The 14443-nt window shown below is 42.5% G+C and overlaps 1 protein-coding gene across 5 annotated transcripts in view; it reads right to left on the bottom strand.

Annotated features, from left to right (window-relative positions):
* Nucleotides 1-14443, bottom strand: part of ACAP2 (ArfGAP with coiled-coil, ankyrin repeat and PH domains 2) — a 117706-nt gene that overhangs the window by 5518 nt on the left and 97745 nt on the right. For all 5 annotated transcript variants that reach the window (XM_048864520.2, XM_048864524.2, XM_048864521.2 and 2 more), the window contains 4 exons: nt 10073-10260; nt 9653-9762; nt 4508-4618; nt 4182-4243 (listed from right to left, as the gene is read on the bottom strand). In XM_048864520.2, coding sequence (XP_048720477.1) covers nt 4182-4243; nt 4508-4618; nt 9653-9762; nt 10073-10260 — 471 coding nt within the window. The remainder of the gene's footprint in view (nt 1-4181; nt 4244-4507; nt 4619-9652; nt 9763-10072; nt 10261-14443) is intronic.

The raw sequence follows: 14443 nt of genomic DNA, 5'->3' as shown, positions 1-14443 counted from the left end.
ACTAGCAGCTAAGCAATTTTCAGCCATTGATTTCCATGGAATTTATTCATGTGCTGAACGCCTTGCAGAAGCAGGTAATATGCTGCCATCCAAAACCTGCCCCTTCCAAGTCGGGAAAGGAGTATGCAGGGGCCAAACACTGCTGTTCCCTGTCTGACAACTCCATTATATGTTGCACATCATAAGAGAAGAGGGGAACCAAAAGTTTACCTCTCTCACCAACTACAGTGGTGTGCAATACACACCTCCCTTCCCTTTGTCCGGCTGGCGAAGGGAAGCAGATAGTCCCCCTTCATCCATTTCCACGTGGTATGGTTTTAAATGACTTTACAGAGTCTTTAAGGGACAGGGAGTAGAAGGTTACATTGCCATTATGTCTTTCCGCCATTTTATATGTGCATTTCCAGTGCCAAACCTGTCTCATTCCTGTGTATTTGTGGTTAGCATTGTGTTCATTTGAAAACAGATTCTCAGAAATGACAGTTGGCCAGAACAAAATTAGAATAGTGGCAGGGCTTACATAAAAATGTAAGGTTTCAGAGTAACAGCCGTGTTAGTCTGTATTCGCAAAAAGAAAAGGAGTACTTGTGGCACCTTAGAGACTAACCAATTTATCTGAGCATAAGCTTTTGTGAGCTACAGCTCACTTCATTAGATGTATGCTTTTTTGTTTTTGCAAGATATATTTTTGGCTCTATTTTTGGCTAATAACAAAAAAGTATCACATACAAAAATAGACGAGTAAAATAAAATATCCCTTAAGTTTGCACACTGCATGAACATACTTAATACTGTAAACCTTGTAAATATTATTTTTAAGTGTTTAAAATTGAATTCTGGAAAGCCCCTTTCCAAGCAAAATGTAGCTAAAGTGCAGATTTTTAATACAAAAATACTATATCACTGATTAACCATTCAACAGCAAAATAACTTCAAAGGCACACATTGAACATTTAAGAAAAGACAGGAAAAGGGGTAGCAGACACATAGTAACAGACGTTCTGCAGCACCAAAAGGTAAGCATTCTCGAGTATTATGCAAGGAACGGTACCCACGGAGTATATGGCTTCTACCAGCAGCAATGCCTATTTTGTAGAATGAGCTGTTTAAATCAGCTAATACCCATTACATAAAGTACATTTTGGAAGACCCACTGTACCATGCAAAATCATGTATATGTTCCATCAACGGGTCAAACCAATCACGTTTTTACACCAGAAATGCTGATGCTACCTAGCTATACTAATCATTGGTTTCACTTACTTCATAGCATGGGTAAGTGGATACTGCAATCGGAGGGGTGACTGCAGCTCAGGTAGGCATACCTGCACTAACTTAATCTAGCTAGGTTTCAGAGTAACAGCCGTGTTAGTCTGTATTCGCAAAAAGAAAAGGAGGACTTGTGGCACCTTAGAGACTAACCAATTTATTTGAGCATGAGCTTTCGGGAGCATCCGATGAAGTGAGCTGTAGCTCACGAAAGCTCATGCTCAAATAAACTGGTTAGTCTCTAAGGTGCCACAAGTACTTCTTTTCTTTTAATCTAGCTAATGCAGCTAAAAATAGCAGTGAAAACCTGGCAACACAGATCTTTGCTGCAGTCCAGCAACACAAGTATGTAACCCAGGTTCCAGGTGGGTTTGTACAATCTATGCTAAAGCCAGTGTTACCACACCTTCACTGTTATTTTTAGCCACACAGTCTCGTTAAAGCTTCCACAGGTATGCCTACCTGAGCTCTGACTGCAGTGTAGACATACCTTAAAGTAGAGAAGTATCTACTTCGCATCACTCCATGCTTATATCAGGACTCTCTTACACCACACTTACCCTCATCCAACTCCCAATCCCAGGAAAATTATCAAAGAATCTATAATTATACCATCATCTTTTTCAGAACCACCTCTGAAGAGCAGTATTAGAGTAAGGGTGGTAAGGACACTTTAAGATACATCTCTCTTGCAAAGCTGTTGCCTTTATTGTCACCGTAAAGGCAGGGTGAACATATTTTGTTCTCAGGCTGGTAAGTTCACAGGACAATTTGCCAGGCTAACATATACTAACATTGAAAACATTCAGATCATTTGTTATAATTTGTAAATGTTCTGAGTCAACCAAATACTGCTGGTCACAAAGTGCCCAGGAGGCGGCATGATCCGGTGATTGAGGTGCTGGACCACGAGTCAGGAGACCCATGTTCTATCACTGGCTCTGCCAATCGCCTCCTGCATAACTTGAAGCAAGTCACTTCCCCCCTCTGCACTTCTATTTTCCCTTTGTCAGTCTTGCTGATTTAGACTGGGCAGGGACTGAGTCTCACTGTACCATGCCCAGCACAATGGGGTCTCCAATTTCAGCTGGGGCTTGGAGATACTGCTGCAACACAAATAATAGATAATCCTCAAATTGTCTTTGATGAAACAAATTCTCTACGTTTTCCGAGTTCTCCAGATGGTTGAAAAAATTTTGTCTAAAAATCCTTTGAACACAACGCTAGGGAAGACATTTTCAGTCACCTCAAGTTAAAGGTTAGACATTCAATGCACTTTATGTAAATAAAATTTGCCTGTATTCGTTATGAATGAAAGCCAGCGCAAGCCCTGGAATGTTCAGTAACAAAAACCTTTTCTATACACTATACAAATACAAATTTTGATTTCTAACACTTTCACATCTGTGGCACACCAGTTAATTTACCCAAAATTTATATAAAAGATTTTACTTTGGAGCTACCAAATTCAAGCATTTTGCTGCAAAGCAAATGCATTCCACCCTTGAAATTAGATGGTCATTTCTTTCTTCTTTAACTTTAAAATGAAAATGAAATTGAGAACTAAATAGTTAGGAGGTTCCCTGTTACCTGTAGCCTGTCAATCAAACAGCACACATCTTGTTAGCTGTTAATGTCACTGGCTAAATGTTGGACAGTCAAAAAGGGGATGGACTTTCCTTTACTCAGCAGAAGAGCTTGCATCATTTTTGACTGGTGGTTTCTTCCAAGTTTAATGTCAAAAACCTTTAATATTAACAACTCCAAGAAAATTCAGAGTTATGGTTGAAAATCCGTCCTTAAGGTCTGTTATGAAATGCATAATCCTAGGTTGCTGAATACTGGATTATGCTGCAGGATTTATGTGCGTATTTATGGGCTATTGGTATATGGTTTGATCTGCTGGTAAAGCACTTTTGCAGTGTCACTTTGAAGTGAATGGCACAAGCTTAAGTGCTTTGTTGGATCAACACCACAGTGATTAGCACGTTGCAGGAACGAGCCCTTTAAGCAGGATGGTTTTGCTTTAACTAAATTGCCTGGCTGGTGCCCATTTAAGTCAGATTTAACAATACCTAGTACTAGAACCTGTCAACCAGCTTCATTTCTATTATTGGTTTCCTTTAGCATTAGTTTAAATAAGTCCTCTATAATAAAAGTGGTTTGTATAAATACAAGTTTAGACATTTAAGTGTAAATGGTATTGTTTGCCTGTGAGTTATTTGTACATGTATGCTAAGTGAGATTTTTTGCTTTTTAATACCAATTGGACCAAATGCGTGCCAATTTTTTCTGATGTACTGGTTTAGTTGTATAGTACAAAAACGGGTCTTTAAAAATGAATGTTTGGTCTAAAACATTTTAAAAAATTAGTGCAAAAAAAGCCCTTCTTTTTATGTTTCTGCCCACAGTGATTTTGTATGAAAGTTTGGTGTAGGCCTCAGGAAATGGGGTTATAATGAAGACGACAGACACAACGGGGTTATAATGGAGAAGACAGACATCCCGTAGTAAGATTAACGCTTGACTGCTGCTGAACCATCCAGATAGAAGGCAGCAGCTGACCATTGCCTGGGTCTCAGCAGCACATTACTAGAAAGCTGCACAGCGGATGGTGTGGAAGGCCAGCAGCAAAAAGAGTTGCATACAATAGTGCTAACATGTACCACTACAATTGTGAATTTCAAGCACCCTCCCTCCTCCACCTGTGAACACATGACCGTTTAGAGTATACAACTGTCCACTTCAATCTAACATCATACATGTATATGTTGCTTATGAAAACACTGTGGTATGAAGCTACTTTAATTTTCTTTTGCTCAAAAACTATGAATCATCTAGCTGTAAACTAATAAATTCCTGAATGCATTTCTTATACTGCATCTCAGTATGGTTATTAGTAGAGTATTGACCTGGCTGTCCATAAAGTCCTTCTGATTCCCTCATTTCTTCATTCATTCTTGCCAAACGTAACCTATGGTTTGGAAAAGACAAGAACGTCATTTTGACTACAATGAAAACAACATAGTACAAACTATAATGCATTTCTGAGTTTCATCAGTGAAAGATACACAGGGCTTCTTTCAGTTCATCCAGTGAACACTGTGCCCCCCCCGGATTGTCTTGAGTTTGTCCATTCTGGTATAAATCCAATCAAGTATTTCTTATATGCTTACAGGACTCAGAGTATAGCAATACAGGAAAAAATCTGAAATTCAGCCTAATCGAACACACTTACAGAGTTACGATATCTGCATTTGCAGCTTCTACAGCTATACTCAAAGGGTCTTTCCCTTCTTCATCAGTGGCATGCTGATTTGCTCCTCGTTTTAGGAATAAACACACTTGCCTATTAAAGAAATTGCATTATTGCATAATTTCCACTAGAAAAAACAAAAGAAAACATTTTTACAGACGAACAAGCAGGATTCAATCCAGTTTAGTTTAAACCAACTAAAATAATCTGAACATCTCAAATCTCGTCCAAGTACATTTTACACAAACCCTGGCAACACAGCTTCAATCCATCAGCTCAATTAATCTGAAATGATGCCAAAATTTCAATAGTGCAGAAAGTCATTTCTTAATTTAATCAAAACTAAGCTGGAGCTGTGGAATAGTTTTTGATAAATATCACAGATGCACCTTGCAGATCAGGTTAAGGGAATGGAGACTGTTACAATGGGCCCCTCCTCCCTTTGGAGATCACACTCAGTAGGACCAAAGGCTTTAAGACCTCATAAGAACGTAAGAATGATCATATGGGCAATACTAGGACAATGGTCCATCTAGCCAAGGAATCCGGTCTTCTGACAGTGGCTACTGCCAGACGCTTCAGAGGGAATGAACAGAACAGGCAATCATCAAGTGATCCATCCCCTGTCATCCACTTCCAATTCCTAGCGGTCAGAGGCTTAGGGGCCTGGGGCTACATCCCTGCCCATCCTGGCTAATAGCTATTGGTGGACCTATCCTCCATGAAGTTATCTAGTTTTTTTGAACCCTCTTATAGTTTTGGCCTTCACAACATCCCCGGCAATGAGTTCCACAGGTTGACTGTGCATTGTGTGAAGTAGTACCTCCTTTTGTTTTAAACCTTCTGCCTGTTAATTTAATTGGGTGACCCTGGTTCTTCTGTTATGAGAAAGGGTAAACAACACTTCTTTATTCACTCTTCATACCACTCATGATTTTATAGACCTCTATCAAATCTGCCATCCTCACTCTTCTAAACTGAAGAGTCCCAGTCTTTTTAATCTTTCTTCCTAGGGAAGCTCTTCCATACCCCTAATCATGTGTTGCCCTTCCCTGTACCTTTTCCAATTCTAATATATCTTTTTTGAGATGGGGCAACCAGAACTGCATGCAATATTCAAGATATATTGAATACCTAGGGAGGTGGTAGAATCTCCTTCCTTAGAGGTTTTTAAGGTCAGGCTTGACAAAGCCCTGGCTGGGATGATTTAACTGGGAATTGGTCCTGCTTTGAGCAGGAGGTTGAACTAGATGACCTTCTGGGGTCCCTTCCAACCCTTATATTCTATGATTCTATGATTCTATGATATAGGAGTACCATGGATTTATATAGTGGCATCTTCTGTCTTATTATCTATCCCTTTCCTAACATTCTGGTAGCTTTTTGACTGCTGCTGCACATTGAGCAAATGTTTTCAGAGAACTCTCCACAATGACTCCAAGATCTCTTTCTTCAGTGGTAAGAACTAATTTAGACCCCATCATTTTGTATGCAAACCTGGGATTCTATTTTCCAATTTGCATTACGATGCATTCATCAGCATTGAATTTCATCTGACATTTTGTTGCCCTATCACCCAGTTTAATGGGATCCCATCTCTGCAGTCAGCTTTGGATTTAACTATCTTGAGTAATTTAGTATCAAATGCAAACTTCGCCACGTCACTATTCACCACCTTTTCCCAGTCATTTATGAATATGTTGAACAGCACTGGTCCCAGTACAGATCCTTGGGGGACCCCCATTTTTTACCTCTCTCCACTGTGAAAACTGGCCATTTGTTCCTACCCTTTGTTTCCTATCTTTTAACCAGTTACTGATCCAACAGAGAACCTTCCCCCTTATCCCATGACTGCCTAGTTTGATTAATGACAGAGCATTTGTTGAGGAAGGAACCTTGTCAAAGGCTTTCTGAAAGTCCAAGTACTCTATAGCCACTGGATCACCCTTGGCCACATTTGCTGACCCGCTCAGAGAATTTTAAGAGATCGATGAGAAATAATTTTCCTTTACTGAAGTGGCATTGACTTCCATCATATCATGTTCATCTGTGTCTCTGATAATTATTTTATTTACTATCCTTTCAAGAAATTTTCCTGGTACTAAAGTTAGACTCAATGGCCTGAAATTACCAGGATCAACTCTGGAGCCTTTTCAAAAAATTGATGTTACATTAGCTGTCTGCCAGTCATCTGGTACAGAGGTTGATTTAAGTGATAGGTTACACACCAGAGTTAGTAGTTCTGTAATTTCAGGTTTGAGTTCCTTCAGAACTCTTGGGTGAACAGCATCTATTCCTGGTGACTTACTATTGTTTAATTTATCAATTTATTCCAAAATGTCCTCTACTGACACCTCAATCTGGGACAGCTATCCAGATCAGTTACCTAAAAAAAGGTCTCAGGTGTGGGAATCTCCCTCACATTCTCTTCAGTGAAGACCAATGCAAAGAATTTTTTTAGCTTCTCCGCAGTGGCCTTGTCTTCCTCGAGTGCTCCTTTACCATCTTAATCATCCAGAAGTCCTACCGATTGTTTGACGGGCTTCCTACTTCTAATCTACTTAAAACAAACTTTTGCCGATAATTTTTGTCTTTTGCTAGTTGCTCTTCAAATCCTTTTTTAGCCTGCCTGATTATACGTTTACGCTTGAATCATTAGCGTTTATGTTCCTTTATTTTCCTCAGTAGGATTTTACTTTCAATTTTAAAGGATACCTCTTTGTCTCTAACTGCCTCTTTTACTCTGTTTAGCCATGGTGGCTTTTTGGAGGGGATCCTCTCGGGTTTTGTTGTTGTTTTTCCAGGTATACATACAGTTTGCACCTCTACTCTGAGGTTTTTTTAAAAAAAACTCCATGCAGCTTGCAGGCATTTCGCTCCTGTGACCCCCTAACTTCCGTTTATCTAGCCTCCTCTTTTTTGTGTTGTTCCCTTTTTTGACGGTAAATGCTACGGTGGTGGGTTTCTTTGGCATTTTCTCCCCTACAATGATGTTACGTTTAATTACATGATGGTTGCTGTTACTGAGCGGTTCAGCTGTATTCCCCTCCTGGACCAGATCCTGTGCACCACTTAGGACTAAATCAAGAATGGCCTCTCCTCTGGTGGGTTCCAGGACTAGCTGCTCCAAGAAGCTGTCATTAATGGTGTCTAGACATTTTATCTCTGCACGCTGCCCTGAGGGGACATGCTCCTTGACAATATGGGGATAGTTGAAATCCCCCATTATTACTGGGGTGTTTTGGGTTTTTTGTATTCTCTCTAATCTCCCTGAGCATTTCACAATCACTGGTCAGGTGGTCCGTGGTATATTCCTACTGCTATACTCTTATTATTCAAGCTATGGATAGAAATTCCAAGAGATTCCAAGGTACAGTTTGATTCATTTAAGATTTTTTACTATATTTGATTCAGCTTTCTTTCACATATAGTGCCACTCCCCATCAGTGCAACCTACTCCATCATTCCTATACAGTAGAACCTCAGATTTACAAAACCCAGAGTTACAAACTGACCGGTCCACCACACCCTTCATTTGGAACCAAAAGTACACAATCAGGCAGCAGCAGAGACGAAAAAAAGCAAACAGTACAGTGCTGTGTTAAACGTAAACTACTAAAAAATAAAAGGAAAATTTAAAAAAGGTTTGACACGGAAAGGAAACTGTTTCTGTGCTTGTTTCATTTAAATTAAGACGGTTAAAAGCAGCCTTTTTCTTCTGCACATTAAAGTTTCAAAGCTGTATAAAATCAGTGTTCAGTTGTAAACTTTTGTTCAGAATTATGAACAACCTCCATTCCAGAGGTGTTCATAGCTCAGGTTCTACTGTATATTTTATATCATCATTATTCCACTAAGCTTCTGTGATGCTGATTATATCAACAACCTCATTTAATCCCAGACACTCAAGTTCACCCATCTTAGTATTTAGACTTATTGCTTTTGTATACAAACACTTGCAAAACTGGTCAGTATTTGGTTGTCTGCCTTCACCTGATGTAATTGAATGGGCCACTTTTTGTTTTGTATACAAACACTTGCAAAACTGGTCAGTATTTGGTTGTCTGCCTTCACCTGATGTAATTGAATGGGCCACTTTTTGTCTGTTTCTTTTCATTTTCTGCCTGTATTTTATCAATTTCTATCCTCTCCTCTTTACTAGGATATAGAAGATCCTCTTTAATAAATCCTCCCCTAAGGGATGTCTCTGTCGGAAGAAGGTGCTCCCTCCGCACCTGTCTGTTTCCCCCAGCCCTTAGTTTAAAATCTCCTTTACAATCTTTTTAATGTGACATGCCAGAAATCTGGCCACCCACCTCCAGCGTGTTGCAAGAGAACTACCACTGAGCAGCACAAACAAGATAGAATGTACACGCTGAAGAGTCTTCAGATTCAGGCACCTGCTTGTAGCAGTGGAGAGATGCTGTCTGAAACCCTGTTCAGTTGCCTGGCACTAGGGGCCCTTCACCCACACCAGGGAAGGCACTAAGCTTTTCCTCCCTTCCTCAAAACTCCCCCAGGACGAAGTGAAATTCTGGCAAGCCTGGCAGTATCTCGTCAAGAGAAGTTCAAGCAGGCGTATAGCAGGGACACTGCAGGTCAGACTATTATTTTCTACTACTTATTTTTATTGCAGTAGCATGTAGGGGCCTCAGTCATAGATCTGTGCCCCACTGCGCTTGGCGATGTTTGAACACACGTGAGGCGCACTGGCAGAGCAGTGTGTGTTGACAGGAAGAAATCAGGGACTGTTCTGGCCCCCTCTACACCAGTTCTATCTGTTTGTCACTTTCGTAAAAAGTGCAGTGCCCCTCAGGAGTTAGCAGCAATTGGTAATTGAAATACGTCCCAAGTTCTTCTAACTATCATTTAATACATATTATTACCAAAAGGACACTGGACTTTTCAGTCTAGCCCTTTACAGTCCAATACTCTGCTTGTTAATGAATAAAAATGCTAGTTTGAAAAGGGGCTGTGCATAAAAAGTCAGAATGTCCTTAAGAATAACTTCAGTTATTCAACATATATTAAAATGCCAGGAAATGCTGAAAACGTAAGAAGTATATTTGCAAATCAACGAATACAGGGAAGAATGGGTGTTCAACAAGTCCTGCAGCAGCGTGTTACCCAGTGTGCCCCAAGACTGTGCCATGGTGTAGTGGTCCTCTTCCTTTCACATCCCTATGGTTGACATTGGCACCATTCTGCAGCAAAAACTCACATGTAACCAATGAGCCCTAAGGAATGAAGACAAAAGACCAATTCAATGCTTAACCCTTTAGAACCAAGACCAAATCCTGCCTTCAGTGGATTTGGCCTCAGATATCACATTTCAGTACTGGCAGTGTATATGGTCTCAACCAGGTCAGTAACAGAGAAATGTTCAGAGATCACTTTATGAGAAAGGAAGGTAATTTGATAGTCAACTTTGGTACCACAAATCAAATGCCATCATTAGATAGCAAGGCAAATAATTAGCTGTTATCACCTATCCAGTGATATTTCTACTAGTTCCCCCCATGAATCAAGACGCAGTAAGTCACATACCCCTAAGACTGCCTGAATCAGTGGTGTTGCTTTGTTTTCTTCTGTATTGACCCAGTTTACGTCAGCTCCATGGGCCAATGCCTCTGCCATATCAGGAAGGTTCTTCTCATAGGCAGCTCGATAAAGCTGCAGTCCTGGATGAAGCTGTTTTGAATCATGAAACAAACAAGAATCTCGCTTTTCTCCTTCTGAAAGAAAGAAGATTAATTACTTGTAATTCTTGCTCTCAGAAGGTGCTGAATACACTTAGAGTATAGAAATAGATCACTCCACACTGCAAATCCATGCCTCTGGCACATGGCAGGTCAGACTTTGCAGAACAGTGTTCTGAGCCACTGAACCATCTTGCCATTGGGGGACATAGATGGCCATGGCTAAGTTCAATAAAAGTCACTAGCCAATAAAAGTCACTTTGTGGTTCCATTCAAAACTATGAACCACCACCAAGTTATTAGTAATTGTGGAACGTCACTCATTAATCTAGCTGTTGTATCTGACTTCAGAGAACAAGAATTACAGCCAAGAAATTTTCTTTTCTCCCAAGGTACAGCTTGTAAAGGAAACTAGAGAGCTCCAGGGATGCATCCATAAAAAGCACCTTAACTAGCAATCTATAGGTTTCAGAGTAACAGCCGTGTTAGTCTGTATTCGCAAAAAGAAAAGGAGTACTTGTGGCACCTTAGAGACTAACCAATTTATTTGAGCATGAGCTTTTGTGAGCTACAGCTCACTTCATCAGATGCATACTGTCTTCTGCAGTTTCCACAGTATGTAGCTGTAGCTCACGAAAGCTTATGCTCAAATAAATTGGTTAGTCTCTAAGGTGCCACAAGTCCTCCTTTTCTTTTAGCAATGTATAGAAACTTGCTATTAAGCTAACCTAGTAGAAATAGGGGTCAAAGGAACCACCTAGTGTCAATACAATGCATAAACAAACAGTAATGCAAAGTTTTAAATAGAGAGGCAAGATTGCTCTGAATATGAAAAAAAAAAAGTATATGGAAGCAGAGTTTGGGTACTCAACCCAGAAAATGGTTGCTGAGCAGATGGCACAAACCAGGATTGGTGCCATGACAGTGAGTCTATGCAATAATGCTTTGTACACACATGAGAACTGCATGTGGCTGCCCTGCAACTCCATTGCACAGGAGCTAATCTAGCAACTGTTGCAGACTTGCCCTCTGTCCGAATGTGCCTTAACACAGCTTTCAAGCTGTAAGCCTAGTTGGGAATAACAGTGAAAAATTATGTCAGACAGCTCTTTGGCATGGCATGAATAAGGATATTTGTGACCAATTAAAGAAAAGGAAAGACTGGATGCAAGAGATTCCAGATGCCTTGGTGCAACTACACTAGTGATGTGGCTATGCTGCCACGGATCCACCAGCCTGACCCCTCGGAACTGCACCGAGATGCACAGATTCCAGGGCCAGATGGGAACACTGCGATCATCCAGTCTGACCTCCTGCATAGCACAGGCCAGAGAACCTCAGGCACAATTCCCCAAGCAGACTAGAGTGAATAAAAGGCCTGTCTGGGAAGTTCAGTTGTATTTCCAGCAAAGACAAGAGAGGTACATGATGGGAAGAAGCAGCCTTGATGTACACCTTGAGGCAGGCTTCAGGGCATGAAACGTCAAGACTCAGAGCTGATACCTGGACACAGCCCTTCAGCTCTGACCTATGGAACAAAAAATAGCTACAAAAATGTTGAAAAGTGCTTCTGGGCCTATCAGGCCAGCTCTGCTCTGAAGCACCACTTTTCAACCCAGACTCTCGGTACCAGTGAGAGCTAAACACGGCTTAAGGGCTCCTTCCCTAAGGCTGCGTACCATGATGGTGTTAACTTATGGGATGCATTGGGGCGGCTTGTCACAAAACGGCATTCACTACAGGATCTGACTGCAAGAGGTGATCCTACATGCCAATCCAATACAGGCACTGGAGGCTATGACTGTACCTGGGTGACACCGCTCAACTGCTGGGGTCATTCCCCAAGCATAACAAACCAACCATCAGAACTGAAACTTAATCTAAAAAAGCCCCAACAAATCAGCAAAAAAGATGCATCACAGACACACAGCACATCAAAGTCTCACCACACTGGCTAAGCCTGGCCTCACTCTAGCAGTCAGGCTTGTAAATAAAAGAAAACTAAGGGTACGTCTACACTTGCAGAGTTCTTGCACTGTAAGTTTCACCGGTGATAGGGAACCGGGGAAAGAACAGCGCTGGTTTGTCTCCTCACTTCATTCCTCAGGCTTCAGAGCGTTTACATGAGCAGCACTTCCATCCCCGATGAGAGCAGCACACTGAGGGCAGCTATCCCACAGTGCAGCTCTCTCCATTTTTGTGGGGGAGGGGGGATATCGTGGGGCATCCTGGGTCCCTGCACAGCCTCCTCCCCACAAACACTGATCAGCTCCAGTAGCTCAGCATTGCTCCAAGCAGGAGATCCTTTGCTCCGTGGAGCAGCCATTGTCACCTGGCCAGATGATAGGCGAGCACTTGCCAAGAAAACAGGAAGGGGCGTTTCAAAGTTCCCGGGGCTCTACAGGGGAGGGGTGGATGTCTGTTTACCTGGCATCAGAGCTGCAGAGCTGCTGGCTAGAGTGGTCACTTTAGGCTCTGTGGGAGATCCTACGGAGGCTAAAAGCTCTGTAAACAGGAAGAGCGTGTCTTCACTTGCACATCACCGCAAAAGCATCACCAGTAAGAGCTGTATGGCTCTTGTGGAGGTGGTTTTCTTTTTGCGGTAAAACTTCAGAGTTTCACCGCAAAAAGCCATTGGGCAAGGGTAGACGCTCCCATGGGTTTTTGTGCAAAAAAGGGACTTTTTCCACTTTAAATGGCAAGTGTAGACATGCCCCAAGTCAGCGATTAACTGACAAAAGAATTACAGAGAAACAGGAAACAAGTCATCTGAGATCTGCAAGCAAAGGGCAAGTCAGCATCAAGCATTGAAGGGAACTTCCAATTCCATCCAACGGCTGAGAAGGGGAGGCCGTGGCGAAGCAGTGGCTGGTTGCTGTATCATTCACAGTCGCAGCAAGGGGCAGCCTGTCTTCAGACACATAGGACATTCAGAAATCTGAGCTGTCTGAATGTCAGACACACAGATCCATCAGGCAGGGAGCAATTATGACTTGTAGCTTTGGTGATCAAGTAAACAAAAGTAAGAGAAGCATGCATGTTGCCAAAAAGATGCCTGATATGTTTCAGCAATGCTGGCAACACGGGAAGATTTCTAAGGCTATGTCTACACTGCACACCTTACAGTGGCATAGCTGTGCTGCTAAAGCCTTGCACTGAAAGGCATGCAGCGTAAGCTGCCCTTTGTTGGCAGGAGAGAGCTCTCCTGCCAACAAAATAAAACCACTCCCAACGACAGGTGGGAGATGCATTCCCGCCCACAAAGCACTGTCCACACCGGCACTTTTCATCGGTAAAACTTTTGTTGGTCAGGGATGAGTTTTTCCTCACACCTCTGACAGACAAAAGTTTTACCAATGAAAGTGCAGTGTAGACATAGCCTGAGTCTGCTCCCTTCTGGTGCAAAGGGTTTACTGACACAGCTCTAGCGGAGAAAAAGATCCCAGTCAGAACTGCTGCAAAAAGCTATAGAACTGTGCTAAAAAAGATGGCCTGGAACCTGGGATTGCCCCCGCTGCCCATTTCAGCAGGGGAAAGTTTGATCAGACCAGACTGGCAAGAGCAAGTATCCTCTGGGCTCCAGGTGAACAGTGGCAGGAAGAGGTAACTTGGATGCTCTGTAATAGCACCACCGCCTGGCGCACTCCCAAACACACACACACACAGCCCAGAGCAGATGTGGAAACTGTATGGGGGAGCTGAGGGGACAGAGGAAGAGGAAAAGGCTTCTCTGCCTCCTGGTGCCATCTATTCAGCAGGCTGTTGTGGGGGTGGGGGTGGAGCTGAATGGCTCTTCTCCCTCCCCCACAACCATGCAGCAGCCTTCCTGCTGCAGCTGCTGCCTTCCTGCTGCAGCTGCTGCCTTCCTGCTGCAGCTGCTGCCTTCCTGCTGCAGCTGCTGCCTTCCTGCTCTCTCTGCCCTACAGGTATATTGTGAATTGTGTTTCGAAACTGAAGCACCTCTGACCAGATCACCACTTTCTGGGATTAGGAAGGCATTCTTCCCTCAGGGCAACACTCCCATTTAGCCAATTAAGAGGCTAGGGCAGCACCTGGAGCTAAAACAGACTAGGGAGATGCACAAAGAGAGAGACCTGGTGAATCAGAACTGCCTGAGTGGGAATCAGGGACAGGTGAGAGCTGCCAAGGATCAGGGCTGTTGGATGGTCCCAGAAGGAAGCAGAAGGTCGTTCCTGGGGGAAGGCTGAAGGCAAAGAGA

This window comes from Caretta caretta, chromosome 9 (genome assembly GCF_965140235.1).
Source record: "Caretta caretta isolate rCarCar2 chromosome 9, rCarCar1.hap1, whole genome shotgun sequence".
NCBI lineage: Eukaryota > Metazoa > Chordata > Testudines > Cheloniidae > Caretta > Caretta caretta.
Note: the sequence above shows the minus strand (reverse complement) of the source record. Positions and strands in the feature narration are given on the sequence as shown.